The sequence below is a fragment of the Copadichromis virginalis genome, linkage group LG7 (genome assembly GCF_057382275.1).
Source record: "Copadichromis virginalis isolate Kocher_CV1m ecotype Utaka linkage group LG7, C_Virginalis_male_GT1.1, whole genome shotgun sequence".
In the NCBI taxonomy this organism is placed as follows: Eukaryota; Metazoa; Chordata; class Actinopteri; order Cichliformes; family Cichlidae; genus Copadichromis; species Copadichromis virginalis.
This window is the reverse complement of record NC_140624.1, coordinates 8,007,293-8,023,308: the sequence shown is the minus strand read 5'-3', so window position 1 is coordinate 8,023,308 and position 16,016 is coordinate 8,007,293. Positions and strand designations below refer to the sequence as shown.

Genomic DNA, 16,016 nt, shown 5'->3' with positions numbered 1-16,016 from the left:
TTACAAGTTTACTGATTTGAGCACATGTTGTGCACAGGCTCTTGAACTATGATACAGTAATTAATACAAGTGCAGTTGTTTTTGTTTGCATTGCATTTCTCATGACCCACACAGATACAGAGGTGTTGACACAGTTGCTTAAGAGGACTTCGGAAGGTTGAATGTACACAACATGAAATGTTAGAATTAAAACATGAAAAAAAGGCATGTTGCATCTGAAAGTATATTCTAGGGAATGGAGTGCTAAGTTTGCAGTTAATACTAGCACAGGTCACAGACAAACAAAATGCTGCAAAATTGGTTAATCAAATCTTTTTATTTTATAAATGTTTTACAAAACCTATGTTTACAGCGCTTGATTTAAAATATCCTGATACCCTGGATTCAACTAAAAGAAACAAAAGAAAAAAACAAAATATTAATTTAATATTAGAATATGGATAATCTTCACAAGACCTTTAGATAAGGGAATTATGGTTTAGTGTAATTACTTTAAAATTGATGGAGCAGAGACCAGATGTGAGTTTTCTACAGCTCGCTGCGTTCTGCATTTTCCTCATGCTGTTTGATCTTCTCTGGGACGGTCTGAGTCAGGAAGACAAAGCGCTCCTTCTTCAGGTGCTGAGCAGTTACCTGCTTTTTTAAACCAATCGCCAGGTACTTTTCTTCTGCTCCATACTTTGGCCAGTGGACAAGGTTGTGCCCATTAGGAGATCTAAACACACATACATTTGTTATTCAGTTATTAAAAGTGTGAAATTTACAACATTTGGAAATTCCTACCCTGTGCGAGCAAAGTTCCCCCAGTAGCTCATCATGATCTTGCTCAACTGTTCTTCATCCTCAGGGCACGGATCTAAAACGATCATGTTGCAAAACACTTTTCAATCAACAAAACAAAATAGATTGAGCAGTAAGGCAGAGTTTTTATAAAGTCTTACCGGGTAACCTAACATGGGTAGTTGTGAAGCAAAATCCCAAAACTATAAAAATTTCATCTGCATGGTCAGTCCCGACAAAGCTCAGTCTTTTCTGCTGCAGGAATTTGGGAGGATGTTGGTACTCATACAGGTATACAGGAGCGCCTGCATCTGGAATTTGATGAATGTGTGTGATATTTGTTAATGAAAGTGTGTCACAGTAAACATCAAGTGTTGGGTTTTAGGCAGATTTGTATAATCTTTCATTAAACAAATTAAATTACCTCTGTGAGCATTAGCAGCTTTGATCGCTGGAATGGTGAAAAACAAATCTCCAAGCATCTCAGTGTACCCATCTCTGTTTTTCACACGGTCGTCACCATTTCCGATATATTCATCAGCTATCACATCTCTGATAAATGCTGCTTTAGGCTTAAAGAAATAAGCAGCACATCAATCAAAGAAGCTCGAGCAGGTCGGGGACAGTAATATTGTAACATCAAGTGGTGTCTGCCTTACGTCGGGGTAGAAGAAGGAAACCATGTTCAAAACAAATTCCCGATCTAGTCCTTCTGTCCAGTTTTGGGGAGCAAAAAACTAAGGAAATACCAAGCCAAATTACTTTTTTTTCAACATTACAAAACAACAACAAACTACATTGAGATCACGGAGCTTTTTATTTACATGTTCCTGTGACACTTACTGATGCAAGCATCCATCCACCTTCATCATTATTGACACCAGTCATGAATGGAACAGCATGGAGTTCATGTTTACGAAACAGCTCATCCACAGGTTTAGTCAGGAAATGTCCATCAACATTTACTTGAAATCTTAATGTTGGATCCTTGAGAAAATAAAATGTACTAAAGTGAAAGATGTGATAGCATGAACAGAGCTGAGGGAGAAATCAAAGGCTTCAAAGAAATATTGTAGAAGACATAATAATCATATTCAGCTATTTCTATCAGGTATTCACCCATTACCTCACCTGTGTAAAACCCACTATAGTATCAATATCAAGGTTTCTCATGCAGTCACTGATCTTCTTTGTGCTTTCAAGGCTGCAGCCAGATGCATTTGCAACTGCCTGAGGTGAAATGTCAAATATAAATGTCAAATATTTAGGAAAAGAACTCAATTGCAATATACTCATTAATCTGCAACAGAAATGTTATTAAGCCTCCAAAAAGACCTTGGCAATTGGAAGAGGATTATTTGCAACAAGTACATTCATTGCAGCTGTGCCACTCTCAGCAATAGCACGGTGAAACAGCCCATCAGACAGTGGTGACAGGAGCTGGTGATTCAAGTAACACATCACATATTATTTTATTTTTTTTAGAGTGAAAAAGTTTATATAAAGTTCCTCTAACTGTAGATTCTTACCAGAAGAGACACGCTCACTCCACCAGCAGACTCTCCAAATATAGTAACTAATCCTGGGTCTCCTCCAAAGTTGTGAATGTGCTGCTGGATCCACTTGAGAGCTTCAACCTGGTCCTGCATTCCAAAGTTCCCTGAAATGTGCTCATCTCCAGTGCTGATAGAACAAATTGCCATTTTTATAATGTATTTTCCCTGATTGAAACATCTTTTCACAAGAGACTTTTATCCATGTGTTTAAAGCATCTGTGAGGACACATGTGTTAGGTCTGCACTCGCAAGCCTCGCTGGCTCAGAGACTTATCTCAATGAACAAAGCAAGACAACCAGAGCTCAATCGGCTTTCACTTGCGCAAGGGTAGCTGGTCCGGTCAGGATCCAGAGCTTCAAGCTCCTCACCTGATCCCAGACAATTCCAAATTCCAGCCTCCCCTTGCAGCCTTTTTATTTAGTGAACACAGTTACACAATCCCCCATTGTAAAACCCATATGATGTGTCGTAAAAGCTGAGGCACTGTGTGTGTGCATGCACGTGTGAGCATGTGAGTGCACGTGTGTGTATGTGTTAGTATGTGGCTGCAGTGTTGGGGGAGTAACGTAATACATGTACCGCCGTTACGTATTTAAAATACAAAATATGAGTAACTGTATTCCGTTACAGTTACCGTTTAAAAAGGTGGTATTTAGAATACAGTTACTTTGTTCAAATAAAGGGATTACACAGCGGTCTTTTCCTGCTTCATATGTTAGACTATGCCCTCTCCATTTTTGGTAATTCCACGCCGGTGGAAACCCAAACAAAACACGCATTAAGAGGCTCAAATGCCTGTGTCTCAATCTCGCGTCTCATAATGACATGAGGAAATATTTTTTAAAATTACAGGAGAGTGGAAAAGTATGAGTTGTCACCGAGCAGAAACAGGAGCTGGAAGAGTAAATATAACAATAACCACTGCAGCCAAAAAGAGTTCCTGACGAGCCCAGTTGTAAGCTATTAAGACTCGACTGTACGCTGTGTTCCGTTGGAGCAGCCTTTCAACGCCTCTCTCTGTCTCTCGCTAGAAAAGTTGACCCAGACAACAAAGTAAAACTAGTTTTCGGCTACGAGCTCAACACGAAACTCGACATATTAGCCAGACGGTTCGGTTCGGAGCCGCGAACCTGTTTTATATATGCGCAGAATAGTTTTCTACACGAGCTCGCTGCAAAAAGTGCAGCCTTACCTAATGTCCACCCTACGTTTACTCATTTTATATTAAGATTTAAAATCTAGTTGCTATGGGTATGGTGAGTAACCTTCAGTAATAGTAATAAATCACACAGCAATAGTACATTCATGTAGTTGTAAAAAGCTTGATAATATATTAAGTAATCCAAAGTATTCAGAATACGTTACTCTCACTGAGTAACGTAACGGAATACGTTAGAAAATACATTTTTTGGGGCATGTGTTCTGTAATCTGTCGTTGAATACATTTTAAAAGTAATCTTCCTAACACTTTGTGTATATGTCTTTGTATACGTGACTTCCTGGTTACAACCGTTTTAACCGCATTTTTAGTCATAAAAGGGTCATCTGACCCCACCCCATATATGGCTACATACAAGCATAGGTGAGCCCCTAAAGGTCGGGAAGTGAACATTCCTTACCAAATAAGGAAACCAGAACCTTTACATGGAATGTGCCTGCAGTTTGCTAATAGCAAACATGTAGGGGAGGAACAGAAAAATATCTGAACATGCAGTTCAGGACAAGGTTTACAGTTTTAAACACAACAATGACAACTTTTAACAAAATCACTCCAACAACATGTATTAGAACTAATCTGGGATTGAGGTGCGTGAATCTTTTTAGAAAAAAACGTGAGTTTTTTTTAGTTTAGTGACAGTGTATAAATAATAGAAAAAGTTGTGACTATTAGCTCTAAAATGATTTCAAGAACTTTCAAGGTGAAATTGAATAAAGTAGTGCCGAAGGTGGCCAATTTCACCCTGAGGTTGATCTTGAAATTCAACAGAAAGTCCAGTGCTATTGGCAGCAGATAGTAGTGCCAGGATTCTGATACTACTGGACCCCATTTGTGCAGTTGGGCAGTAACTGCATATGCCACTTCCACATATTTGTTGAAGCTGAGTGATACGGTAAGGCAATCAAAAACCAAGCTATTGCATGTTTATACAACATGATAAATAAAGCAAACTTTAAATCCTTTTTCATATTAGATCAGATAAAAAAGCAGAACAACAAATTCATTGTATGTTCTAATTTGGAAACTTGAGTTCATTTACATTCCTATGATTAAAACATTGAGTGACCTTTTACCCTGCTTGGGATAGGGTTCCAGGGGTCCCACCCTGGAGCCAGGCCTGGGGAGGGTTCATGAGTAAGGGGAGAGGGAAGTGGGAGATCGACAGACAGATTGGTGTTGCAACACCTGCCTTCTCCCAAGGGTGGATGGCCTCTCCCTAAAAGATATGGTAAGGGGTTCGGCCATTCGGGAGGGGCTCAGAATAGAGCCACTACTCGTCCACATCAAAAGGAGCAAGTTAAGGTGGTTTAGGCATCTGACTAGAATGCCTCCTGGACGCCTCCTGGGTAAGGTGTCCTGGGCTCCCAGTGTCCCACTGAGAGAAGGCCCTGAGGCAGAGCCAGGACATGCTGGAGAGATTATGGGTGGATGAAGTTTATTTACCTGAGAAAACCCAGAAGTCCCAAGCGATACTGGATCAGAACCACAACTACATCCTGGTAAGCAGCCAGGGGAGAGCCATCATATGTTGAAGCTGATCCCAGCGTAAAACCCCCACCATGAATCCAGACCATGACCTGGACAGAACAATAAAATACCATTTCTTCAAAGCTTAGAGGACCATTTGGAGTGTCAGTTACAATAACTAATCTAATAACTAATAACAAAAAGTAATTTAAATGTTAAACAAACAAAAACACTCAAGTTTACATTTTAGATGATACAATTAACAACTGAGTTCTAAAGAATGGTGTCTTTATTGAGACTGTGATTAGGCAACAGTCAAAACCTACAGCAAAAGATTCTTACTGGGAGCTTGGCATTATTAGCTCTTTTAGCAGGAGTGTATATGTTGAGGTAAAGACAGTCTTCAGAGATGTCTGGTACTTCTGCCAGCAGTGCACCGAGTTTATTAAGCATATCCAAAACAGCTTCTTTAGACTGAATGCACCTTAAAGAGAGACAATGCTAATTTTACAAATAAAGCCAATAATTCCTCCAAGTATGTTGAAGTTCACATTTCTTACATTGGTGGCTGTTTAGTGGCATCTCTTACTCCTTCCCATCTTTCTGCAGGCTGAGGTGGAGCCAGTCTCAAGGAAGGGCCGAGGGGTGGTTTGGCAAATGGGACACCCAGGTAGGCATGGACGCCAGTCTCCTTCCCTTTCACACTCACATACTCACCTTTCAGGCTCCCGAGCTTTGTGTGGACTACAGGTGCTGTCAGGATATTAGAAATGACTGAAAATCTTAACATAAAACTTCACATCGTCCCCCTTTAATTGTGGGACAATTAAAGGATTATTCTATTCTATATTTTAAAAATAAAATAAATCTTCCAGTGAAAAGTATTTTGCTCAAAACATGCAATAATTGACTGCTCTCTATAGCTCAGTTTTATGCAGACTATGTTCATCAGACAAGTTTAAAATTGCTCCTTATAGAACTTTTCATGTGACACAGTCATATAAAGCCATGTTAAAAAACAGTGTTACAATACTGTTTGTATAACTAAGTCAAATACATGAGCAGCCTGAATGGAATTTTATGAATTGGTTAATTATGAAAATGAATTCAATATCAAGAAAACTCTGGTTCGCCACTATATTAATCCTCAGGATTTGAGATAACCACATTCAGGAAACGAATACAATTTCATATTTTGCTGTGGACAATTTAATTCCTATCCTAATATTGATTAAATTCTAATTTAATTAATTTATTGATGCAGACCATTTGGTGGATTAAGTTGCTTAAGCTACAGCACCATTACACTAAATAAGCTTTTTTATTATTTTGGTTTAAAATGGTTTAAAAAATCTGAGCAAGTGTGATAGTTCATCATTTATTTGAAAAAAGCCACTTGCTCAAATGGCTTTTTGTTTTGTTGTTTGTTTACCATAAACTTCCTTTGTTGTGTGTTGTGTCTACAGTGATCCTGGTGAAGAAGCAGAGTTGACCATGAGATCTGTTTCTGTTTATTAACAGTCACTGAAGTTAGCAAAAAAAAAGCTATATATATATATATCTATATATATATATATCTATATATATCTATATATATATATATCTATATATATATATATACATATACATATATATACATACATATACATATGCTGACATACTACCATCTCCCATGGGTACACCATACTTGGTTCTTTGCTATCGTTCACCTTTGAACACAGTTTGTAGGTAAAAAGTCACCTGGACTTAGAACACAAAAGTTGATGTTTAATTATCAGCATTTATTATGACTATTATAGCCATCATACCACTGAAGATGATACTACAGCCAGATTTAAAAAGAAGCTTTTCAAAAAGCGACTGTGCAAAAAAAAAGGAAAAGAAGAAAAACATGCACTACACGTAGGTTTAAGGAACACACACACACTTAGGTTTAAAGAACACACACATTACACAGAAATTAGGTGATGTTACAAAGGTCATTTTGCTAAGAACAGTTTTATCCTACTTACCCTGAAGTTCTGCAGCAGCACAGAGGAATAAACCGGATACAAAGAAGAAGAAATTGTGCTTTGCATGCAACTCCATGGTCAGCTCTGTGGATTGCTAAATTCTGCAGATTTTTCAAGAACCGAGCGCAGAACAAAGAGATATAGGAAGTGCGTCCTCATATAAAGGCTTCTTCTTTTCTCTTTCACAAAGAGGAAAATATAGTGTCTCTAGCAAGATATGCTGTCATTCAGTTTGACGCCAAACCATCACGGGACTAAAGTCCAATCTAAAGTCTAAGCTTTAGGATCGATTCAGGACTCAATCCAGAAAAGTTTCGCCGCTATCGTAATGACCAACTTTTTCTTGCAATCCTTTTTTTTTTCGTCTGCCTGTCTGAAAAGCTCAAAATGTGAATTTGGTTACAAGTTTATTCATATGAGCACATGCTGTGTCACAGGCTCTTGAACTATGATACAGTAATTAATACAAGTGCAGTTGTTTTTGCTTGCATTGCATTTCTCATGACCCACACAGACACAGAGGTGTTGCCACAGTTGCTCGGGAGGACTTCTGAAGGTTGAATGCACACAAGAGAAAATGTAAGAAAAAACTGAACTGAATTTTCCGGGAAGAACCCACTTTAGGGATTAGTAAAGTTTTATCTAATTAATCTGATAGGATGTTTGAGGGAATGGAGTGCTAAGTTTTCAGGTAAAAGAAGCACAGGTCACAAACAAACAAAATGCTGCAAAATTGGTTTGTCAAAACTTTTTATTTTATAAATGTTTTACAAAACTTATGTTTACAGTACTAGATTTAAAATACCCTGATACTCTGGATTCAATTAATTGAAAAAAAAAAAATCACATTAGAATATGGATGGTCCTCACAAGACCTTTTGATAAGGGAATTATGGTTTAGTCCAGGGGTAGCCAACTCCAGGCCTCAAGGGCTGGTGTCCTGCAGGTTTTAGAAGTCCCCCTGGGTCAACACACCTAAATCAAATCATTAGTTCATTACCAGGCCTCTGAAGAACTTCAAGACATGTTGAGGGGGTCATTTGACCATTTGCATCAGCTGTGTTGGATCAAGGACACATCTAAAACCTGCAGGACACCAGCACTTGAGGCCTAAATTTGCCTACCCCTGGTTTAGTGTAATTACTTTAAAATTGATGGAGCAGAGACCAGATGTGAGTTTTCTACAGCTCGCTGCGTTCTGCATTTTCCTCATGCTGTTTGATCTTCTCTGGGACGGTCTGAGTCAGGAAGACAAAGCGCTCCTTCTTCAGGTGCTGAGCAGTTACCTGCTTTTTTAAACCAATCGCCAGGTACTTTTCTTCTGCTCCATACTTTGGCCAGTGGACAAGGTTGTGCCCATTAGGAGATCTAAACACACATACATTTGTTATTCAGTTATTAAAAGTGTGAAATGTGAAATTTACAACATTTGGAAATTCCTACCCTGTGCGAGCAAAGTTCCCCCAGTAGCTCATCATGATCTTGCTCAACTGTTCTTCATCCTCAGGGCACGGATCTAAAACGATCATGTTGCAAAACATTTTTCAATCAACAAAACAAAACAGATCGAGCACTAAGGTAGAGTTTTTGTAAAGCCTTACCAGATAACCTAACATGGGTAGTTGTGAAGCAAAATCCCAAAACTGTAAAAATTTCATCCGCATGGTCAGTCCCAACAAAGCTCGGCCTTTTCTGCTGCAGGAATTTGGGAGGATGTTGGTACTCATACAGGTATACAGGAGCGCCTGCATCTGGAATTAGACGAATGTGTGTGATATTTGTTAATGAAAGTGTGTCACAGTAAACATCAAGTGTTGGGTTTTAAACAGATTTGTATAATCTTTTATTAAACAAATTAAATTACCTCTGTGAGCATTAGCAGCTTTGATCGCTGGAATGGTGAAAAACAAATCTCCAAGCATCTCAGTGTACCCATCTCTGTTTTTCACACGGTCGTCACCATTTCCGATATATCCATCAGCTATCACATCTCTGATAAATGCTGCTTTAGGCTTAAAGAAATAAGCAACACATCAATCAAAGAAGCTCGAGCAGGTCGGGGACAGTAATATTGTAACATCAAGTGGTGTCTGCCTTACGTCGGGGTAGAAGAAGGAAACCATGTTCAAAAGAAATTCTCGATCTAGTCCTTCTGTCCAGTTTTGGGGAGCAAAAAACTAAGGAAATACCAAGCCACATTACTTTTTTTTCAACATTACAAAACAACAACAAACTACATTGAGATCATGGAGCTTTTTATTTACATGTTCCTGTGACACTTACTGATGCAAGCATCCATCCACCTTCATCATTATTGACACCAGTCATGAATGGAACAGCATGGAGTTCATGTTTACGAAACAGCTCATCCACAGGTTTAGTCAGGAAATGTCCATCAACATTTACTTGAATTCTCAAATTTGGATCCTTGAGAAAATAAAATGTACAAAAGTGAAAGATGTGATAGCATGAACAGAGCTGAGGGAGAAATCAAAGGCTTCAAAGAAATATTGTAGAAGACATAATAATCATTCTCTATCATGTTTGCACCCATTACCTCACCTGTGTAAAACCCACTATAGTATCAATATCAAGGTTTCTCATGCAGTCACTGATCTTCTTTGTGCTTTCAAGACTGCAGCCAGATGCATTTGCAACTGCCTGAGGTGAAATGTATAATATGAATGTCAAATATTTGTCAAAACAAATCCATTTTAATATTCTCATTATTCTGTGATACAAAAATGTTTTTAACCCTCCAAAAAAGATGAATATGGATAATTAACCTGCGCCATTGGTAGAGGATCATTTGCCATAAGTACATTCATTGCAGCTGTGCCACTCTCAGCAATAGCACGGTGAAACAGCCCATCAGACAGTGGTGACAGGAGCTGGTGATTCAAGTAACACATCACATATTAATTTTTGTTCTAGAGTGAAAAGGTTTATATAAAGTTCCTCTAACTGTAGATTCTTACCAGAAGAGACACGCTCACTCCACCAGCAGACTCTCCAAATATAGTAACTAATCCTGGGTCTCCTCCAAAGTTGTGAATGTGCTGCTGGATCCACTTGAGAGCTTCAACCTGGTCCAGCAGGCCAAAGTTCCCTGAAATGTGCTCATCTCCAGTGCTGATAGATCAAAATGCCATTTTTATAATGTATTTTTCCTAAATGAAATATCTTTTCACAAGACAATTCTATTGTAGGTTTTTTATTGTAGGTTATTGGCAGCAGCTGGCACTACCAGCTCCTGCCAGTAAGTCACTACTGAAACTCGCTACTGGATCTCATTTGTCCATTTGGGGAATAGTAGCATATCCCACTTCCACATATTTGTTGAACCTGACTGACAGGGTAAGGGAGTAAAAAAAATTATTAAGCTATGTTTATACACTGTGAGCCAACAGTTTACCCTGCCTGGGGGTGGGTTACTGGGGCCCCACCCTGGAGCCAGGTTTGGGGATGGCACCTGATGGTGGGAACCTGGGGGCTGGGCCTCAGCACATGGGGTCAGCTTGGGGCGGCCTGAACAAGGGAGATTGGAGGCACTGTAGGGGTCGGGTGCAATGTGTGCCAGTGGTGGCCAAGGGTGGAGACACTGGCAGACCGATGCCTGTCTACTGAGGCTGGCGATGGAGACATGAAACGTCGCCTGTATTGGGGAAGGAGCTTGAGATATTGTGTGAGATTGAGAGGTACCAGACAGATAAAGTCAGGCTCACCTCAATGCATATCTTGGGCTCTGGAACCAGTATCCTGGACAGGAGCTTTACCAACACTGTGTATAGTGTGGGTGGAGTGTTGCTGACTTCGACTGAAGATACTCATGCAGTGGAGGGCCCACTCCTGAAGAAATTCTATGACTCTGTTGTGGCTTCTGCTATCTTTTATGGTGTGGTCTGCTGGGGCGGCAGCATCTCTGCTGGGGACAGGAAGAGACTGAACAGGGTGATCCGAAGGGCCAGCTCTGTTCTAGGATGCCCTCTGGACCCAGTGGAGGTGGTGAGTGACAGGAGAACGGCGGCTAAGCTGTCATCCCTGATGGACAACATCTCCCACCCCATGCAGCAGACTGTGACAGCACTGAGCAGCTCCTTCAGTGGGAGACTGCGGCACCCACGGTGTGGGACGGAGAGATTTCGCAGGTCTTTCCTCCCCACTGCTGTCAGACTCCATAATAAAGACTTTAACTGATCAAGCACACACATCCATACATATGCAATAATACTAAGTGCAATAATCCTTTCTGTCATCGTTGTATTTTTACTCAGTTGTATATAGTATTTGTATTTGTATTCTATTTTTATCTTATTGTATATTTATTTTATTTTATTCTACTGTATATAGTATTTTATTTTATTCTATTCTGTACAGTTGTGTACTGTATTTATTCTTATTGTATTCTAATTTTTGCCTCATAACTTTTGCACTGTCCACTTCCTGCTGTGACAAAACAAATTTCCCACGTGTGGGACTAATAAAGGTTATCTTATCTTATCTTATCTTATCTTATAACCAGGAGCGAGGTTACTGAAGCAGTTAAACAACTCCTTGGTGGTAGGGCCCCTGGGGTGGATGAGGTTCACCCTGAGTTCCGATGTTGTAGGGCTATCTTGGTTGAGATGCCTCTACAGTGTTGCGTTGAGATCTGGGGCTGTACCTCTGAATTGGCAGACCTGGGTTGTGCTTCCCATCTTCAAGAAGGGGGATAAGAGGGTGTGCTCAATTATATGGGAATCGCACTCCTCAGCCTCCACAGAAAATCCTATGCCAGGCTGCTGGAAAGAGGAGTCTGTGAGTTAGTCAAACCTCTAGTACAGGAGAAACAATGTGGTTTTCCTCCTGGGTGCGCAACACAGCTCTTTATCATCTCAAGGATATGGTGGGGTGTATGGGAGTTCACCCAACCAGCCTACATTTGTTGTGTGGACTTGGAGAAGGCATTTGATTGTGTCTGTAAGAGTAGATCTTGTGTGAGATGCTTCAGGAGTATGGGGTATCAGTCCCGTTGTTTTTATTCATTCTGTCCTTCTACAACTGTTGCAAGCGCTTGGTTTGCAATGCCGGCAATAAATCGGAATTGTTCCTCATGTGTACTGGACTTCACCAGGGCTGCATTTATTACAGATTCTGTTCATAATTTTTATGGACAGATTGGTGCTGTGGCAATGAGCTTTCTCCCAAGGGTGACTGGACTCTCTCTTAGAGATGGGGTGAGGAGTTTGGCCATTCGGTAGGGGCTCAGAGTAGAGCCGCTCCACATCTAAAGGAGTTTGAGTTAAGGGGGTTCAGACATCTGATTAGGATGCCTCCTGGACACCTCCTGGGTGAGGCGATATGTACTCACAGTCTCCCACTAGGAGGAGGCCACAGGGCAGACCTGTTGGAGAGATTATGGATGGATGGAGTTTATTTACCTGAGAAAACCCAGAAGTCCCAAGCGATACTGGATCAGAACCACAACCACGTCCTGGTAAGCAGCCAAGGCAGAGCCATCATATATTGAAGCAGATCCCAGCGTAAAACCCCCACCATGAATCCAGACCATGACCTGGGCAGAACAATAAAATACCATTTCTTCAAAGCTTAGAGGACCATTTGGAGTGTCAGTTACAATAACTAATCTAATAACTAATAACAAAAAGTAATTTAAATGTTAAACAAACAAAAACACTCAAGTTTACATTTTAGATGATACAATTAACAACTGAGTTCTAAAGAATGGTGTCTTTATTGAGACTGTGATTAGGCAACAGTCAAAACCTACAGCAAAAGGTTCTTACTGGGAGCTTGGCATTATTAGCTCTTTTAGCAGGAGTGTATATGTTGAGGTAAAGACAGTCTTCAGAGATGTCTGGTACTTCTGCCAGCAGTGCACCGAGTTTATTAAGCATATCCAAAACAGCTTCTTTAGACTGAATGCACCTTAAAGAGAGACAATGTTAATGATACAAATAAAGCCAATAATTCCTCCAAGTATGTTGAAGTTCACATTTCTTACATTGGTGGCTGTTTAGTGGCATCTCTTACTCCTTCCCATCCTCCTACAGGCTGAGGTGGAGCCAGTCTCAAGGAAGGGCCGAGGGGTGGTTTGGCAAATGGGACACCCAGGTAGGCATGGACGCCAGTCTCCTTCCCTTTCACACTCACATACTCACCTTTCAGGCTCCCGAGCTTTGTGTGGACTACAGGTGCTGTCAGGATATTAGAAATCAGTGAGAATCATAACATAAAACTTTATAATTAAAAAAATTAAATCTTCCATTCAAACGTGCTTTGAAATTATAACAGACATACCAAATTTCTCAAAATATGCAATATCTGGTTCTGGTAACGTCATCAAAAGAAAAACTAGTCAACAATTTGATGAATGGTTTAAAAATACTTAGAGAAAAAGCACTTAAAAATTATAACTAAATTCCTCAAAATATTCAATATTTGAATCCTGGCAGTACCTTATTTTTATGAAGACTATATGTGATACAGTCATATGAAGCCATGTGAAAGAACTAAAACTCAGAGTTCACTATATCATGTAGGTGATCAAAAGAGAAAAAAGTCAGAAAGTTTATTAACTGGTCACTTGTGTAAGTAAAGTCAATACTTTTAGAAATCAAGGGAAAAGTTTAGCTTTTGCTGTGGACAATTAATCCCCATCTTTATAGTGAGGGCGCTAACTAAAGCACTAAATGATAATGTTTTGGTTTAAACCAGACATTTAAATAATCTAACCAGCTGTGATATGTCATCATTAATTTGAAAAAGGCTACTTGCTAATTCATTTATTTATTTTTACCATAAGCATTCTTTGTTGGGTGGTGTCTACAATTATCCTGGTAAAAAAGCAGAGTTGAGCATGAGATCTGTTTCTGTTTATTCACAGTCACTGCAATACTCCATTTATTCTTTAACAGCATGAAGTCAGCAAAAAAGAAATTTGCTTAATAACACTTGCACCCTGTCCTACTGAAAAGTTATCTTCAATCCTCTCCTATCAGCACACCTAGCCTGGTTATCTCCAATCTTTCACCTTTGAACGAAGTGCAGGTGCAACGTAAAGTTAACCTTATGTTCATTTTATTTTAAATCATGTCTAATATACAGCTACAGTGTAATGAAATTAACAGTGTGGTCCGAACTGCTTCTGTTTTTATTATAATTATTACTGCCATAATACCACTCAGGGATGATTGATTGCAGCTGCCAGATTTATGCAGATATTTTTCAAAGAGAGACTCGTGTAATAAAAACATGCACTGCCTGTACGATACACAAACACAAAAGCATAAATTACACATAAGTTAAGTGTTGTGACAAAGGTCATTTTGCAAAGAACTGTTTTCACCTACTCACCCTGAAGGTCTGCAACAACACAGAGGAATAAAACGGACATCAAGAAGCAGAAAGTCTGCTGCACACGGAACTTCATGGTCGACTCTGGATTACAAAACCAGGCAGATTCTCAGAGATGTGAGCCAAAAAGCCAACAGACAGAGAGAGTGCTTCCTCTTGTTAAGCTTTTTCCTTTTCTCTTTCACATAGGGAAACAGCTAGTTTCTCTTACAGGATGTGACGTGATTCATTCAGTTTGACACGGGACTAAAGTCCAACCATACAGTGAAGTGTGTCCAGAACACCTTCTCCTTCTTTGTTTTAGACCTGCTTGACTACAGTGCTTTTTTTAATGAAGGGGGATTTATTTTAATTATGGATTTTTATAAAGCCTTTGTGTTGATCAACTTTTCATAATAAAAACTTGCCTCGCTTTGGTTGCAGACATATGTTCCTCAAGTTAATCAGAATGTAATAGATGGCTTAGTACATTTAGGTCAAGGTTTGAAATCAAAAGGGGAGATAAGACAAAGATGTGCTATTTCACCTTTAATGTTTGTAATGGTAGCAGAAGATTTACCCCAAAACACTGACATGGAATGGTATTAATATCATACGAAATCAATTAACAGTAAGTCAGTTGGCAGAGATTTCCTCCCGTTTGTGACAGCTCCACATTGAAACATTGAATTTTGTGAAGGAGAAAAGGAGTAAACTCTCTAACAAACTTTAGAGAACATTCTTACTGATTTTTTTAGCCATTATTTTCATCTTTCAAACTTTAACCAAAATAAGAAAAACTAATTTTCACACCTAATACTTCCTAAAGCGAAAGAATTCATTTTTAAAAATTGAAATTAAATGTATCCAACTAATGATAATCTGTATTTAAAGTATTCCAGTTGTACAGCTTAAGCACTTTAGTTATTTCATGCCACGAGATGTTTTAATAGCTTACACAATATTTGCCTTGCTTTATACCTGCAATCTTATTCCTTGTAGATTTTCTATTTTGTGGAGATACAGAAATTCTTTTATTGCTGCCATATAATCTGCATCATTATAATTGCATTAATAACATTCTTTACAGCATTATTTCATCTAATAATATTTCTCACAGTATTGATACTGCATTACAGTTGTTTATTGAAGATGTCCATTTGAGGATCCTTCCATTATGTTAACTTTTATTACAAGTACGGTTAGAAGTATTTTATACACATTGCATATCTGTGCTTATTTTGAGTTGATGTTCGGTTCATTAAGGGTCTTAAGCTTCACTGGCGTGACTGTCCAGGTGATACATGCTGAGGGAAACTAGAACATAGAAGGATAACTGCAATGGATGCTTACAGTACATATAATACATATAATCTAGGAATGTGTCCGGCCTGAGGCCTTAACTTATTTGGTGTATTACTACACTCAACAAAAATATAAATGCAACACCTTTGTTACTGCTCCCATTCCCCATGGGATGGACGTAGAGACCTAAAATTCATTCCAGATACACAATATAACCATCCCTCCCAAACAGTGGTCACAAATCAGTCCAAATGTGTGGTAGTGGGCACATCTGCTATATTGAGATAATCCATCCCACCTCACAGGTGTGCCACATCAGGATGCTGATCTGACATCATGAG

The 16,016-nt window shown here is 39.3% G+C and overlaps 1 protein-coding gene across 2 annotated transcripts; it reads right to left on the bottom strand.

Moving 5' to 3' along the window:
• Window positions 1-297: 297 nt before the first annotated feature.
• Window positions 298-14,596, bottom strand: LOC146704365 (cocaine esterase-like). 2 transcript variants are annotated; one of them, XM_085461466.1, is made up of 26 exons: window positions 14,392-14,596; window positions 13,040-13,232; window positions 12,822-12,963; window positions 12,456-12,589; window positions 10,014-10,167; window positions 9,822-9,926; window positions 9,598-9,696; window positions 9,319-9,462; window positions 9,135-9,212; window positions 8,900-9,047; window positions 8,637-8,786; window positions 8,479-8,551; window positions 8,231-8,403; window positions 5,584-5,767; window positions 5,366-5,507; window positions 5,000-5,133; window positions 2,310-2,463; window positions 2,116-2,220; window positions 1,912-2,010; window positions 1,624-1,767; window positions 1,440-1,517; window positions 1,205-1,352; window positions 942-1,091; window positions 784-856; window positions 492-715; window positions 298-388 (listed from the first exon to the last, which is right to left on the bottom strand). In XM_085461466.1, exons 1-25 carry the CDS (start codon window positions 14,465-14,467, stop codon window positions 529-531), a joined length of 3,267 nt encoding a protein of 1,088 aa, XP_085317592.1. In that variant the 5' UTR covers window positions 14,468-14,596; the 3' UTR covers window positions 298-388; window positions 492-528. The 2 variants fall into 2 exon arrangements, with proteins under 2 accessions (XP_085317592.1, XP_085317591.1); XM_085461465.1 differs by lacking the exons at window positions 8,231-8,403; window positions 8,479-8,551; window positions 8,637-8,786; ... (8 more) ...; window positions 13,040-13,232; window positions 14,392-14,596 and adding an exon at window positions 7,036-7,304 and having other exon boundaries at window positions 5,584-5,776.
• Between the last annotated feature and the right edge of the window lie 1,420 nt (window positions 14,597-16,016).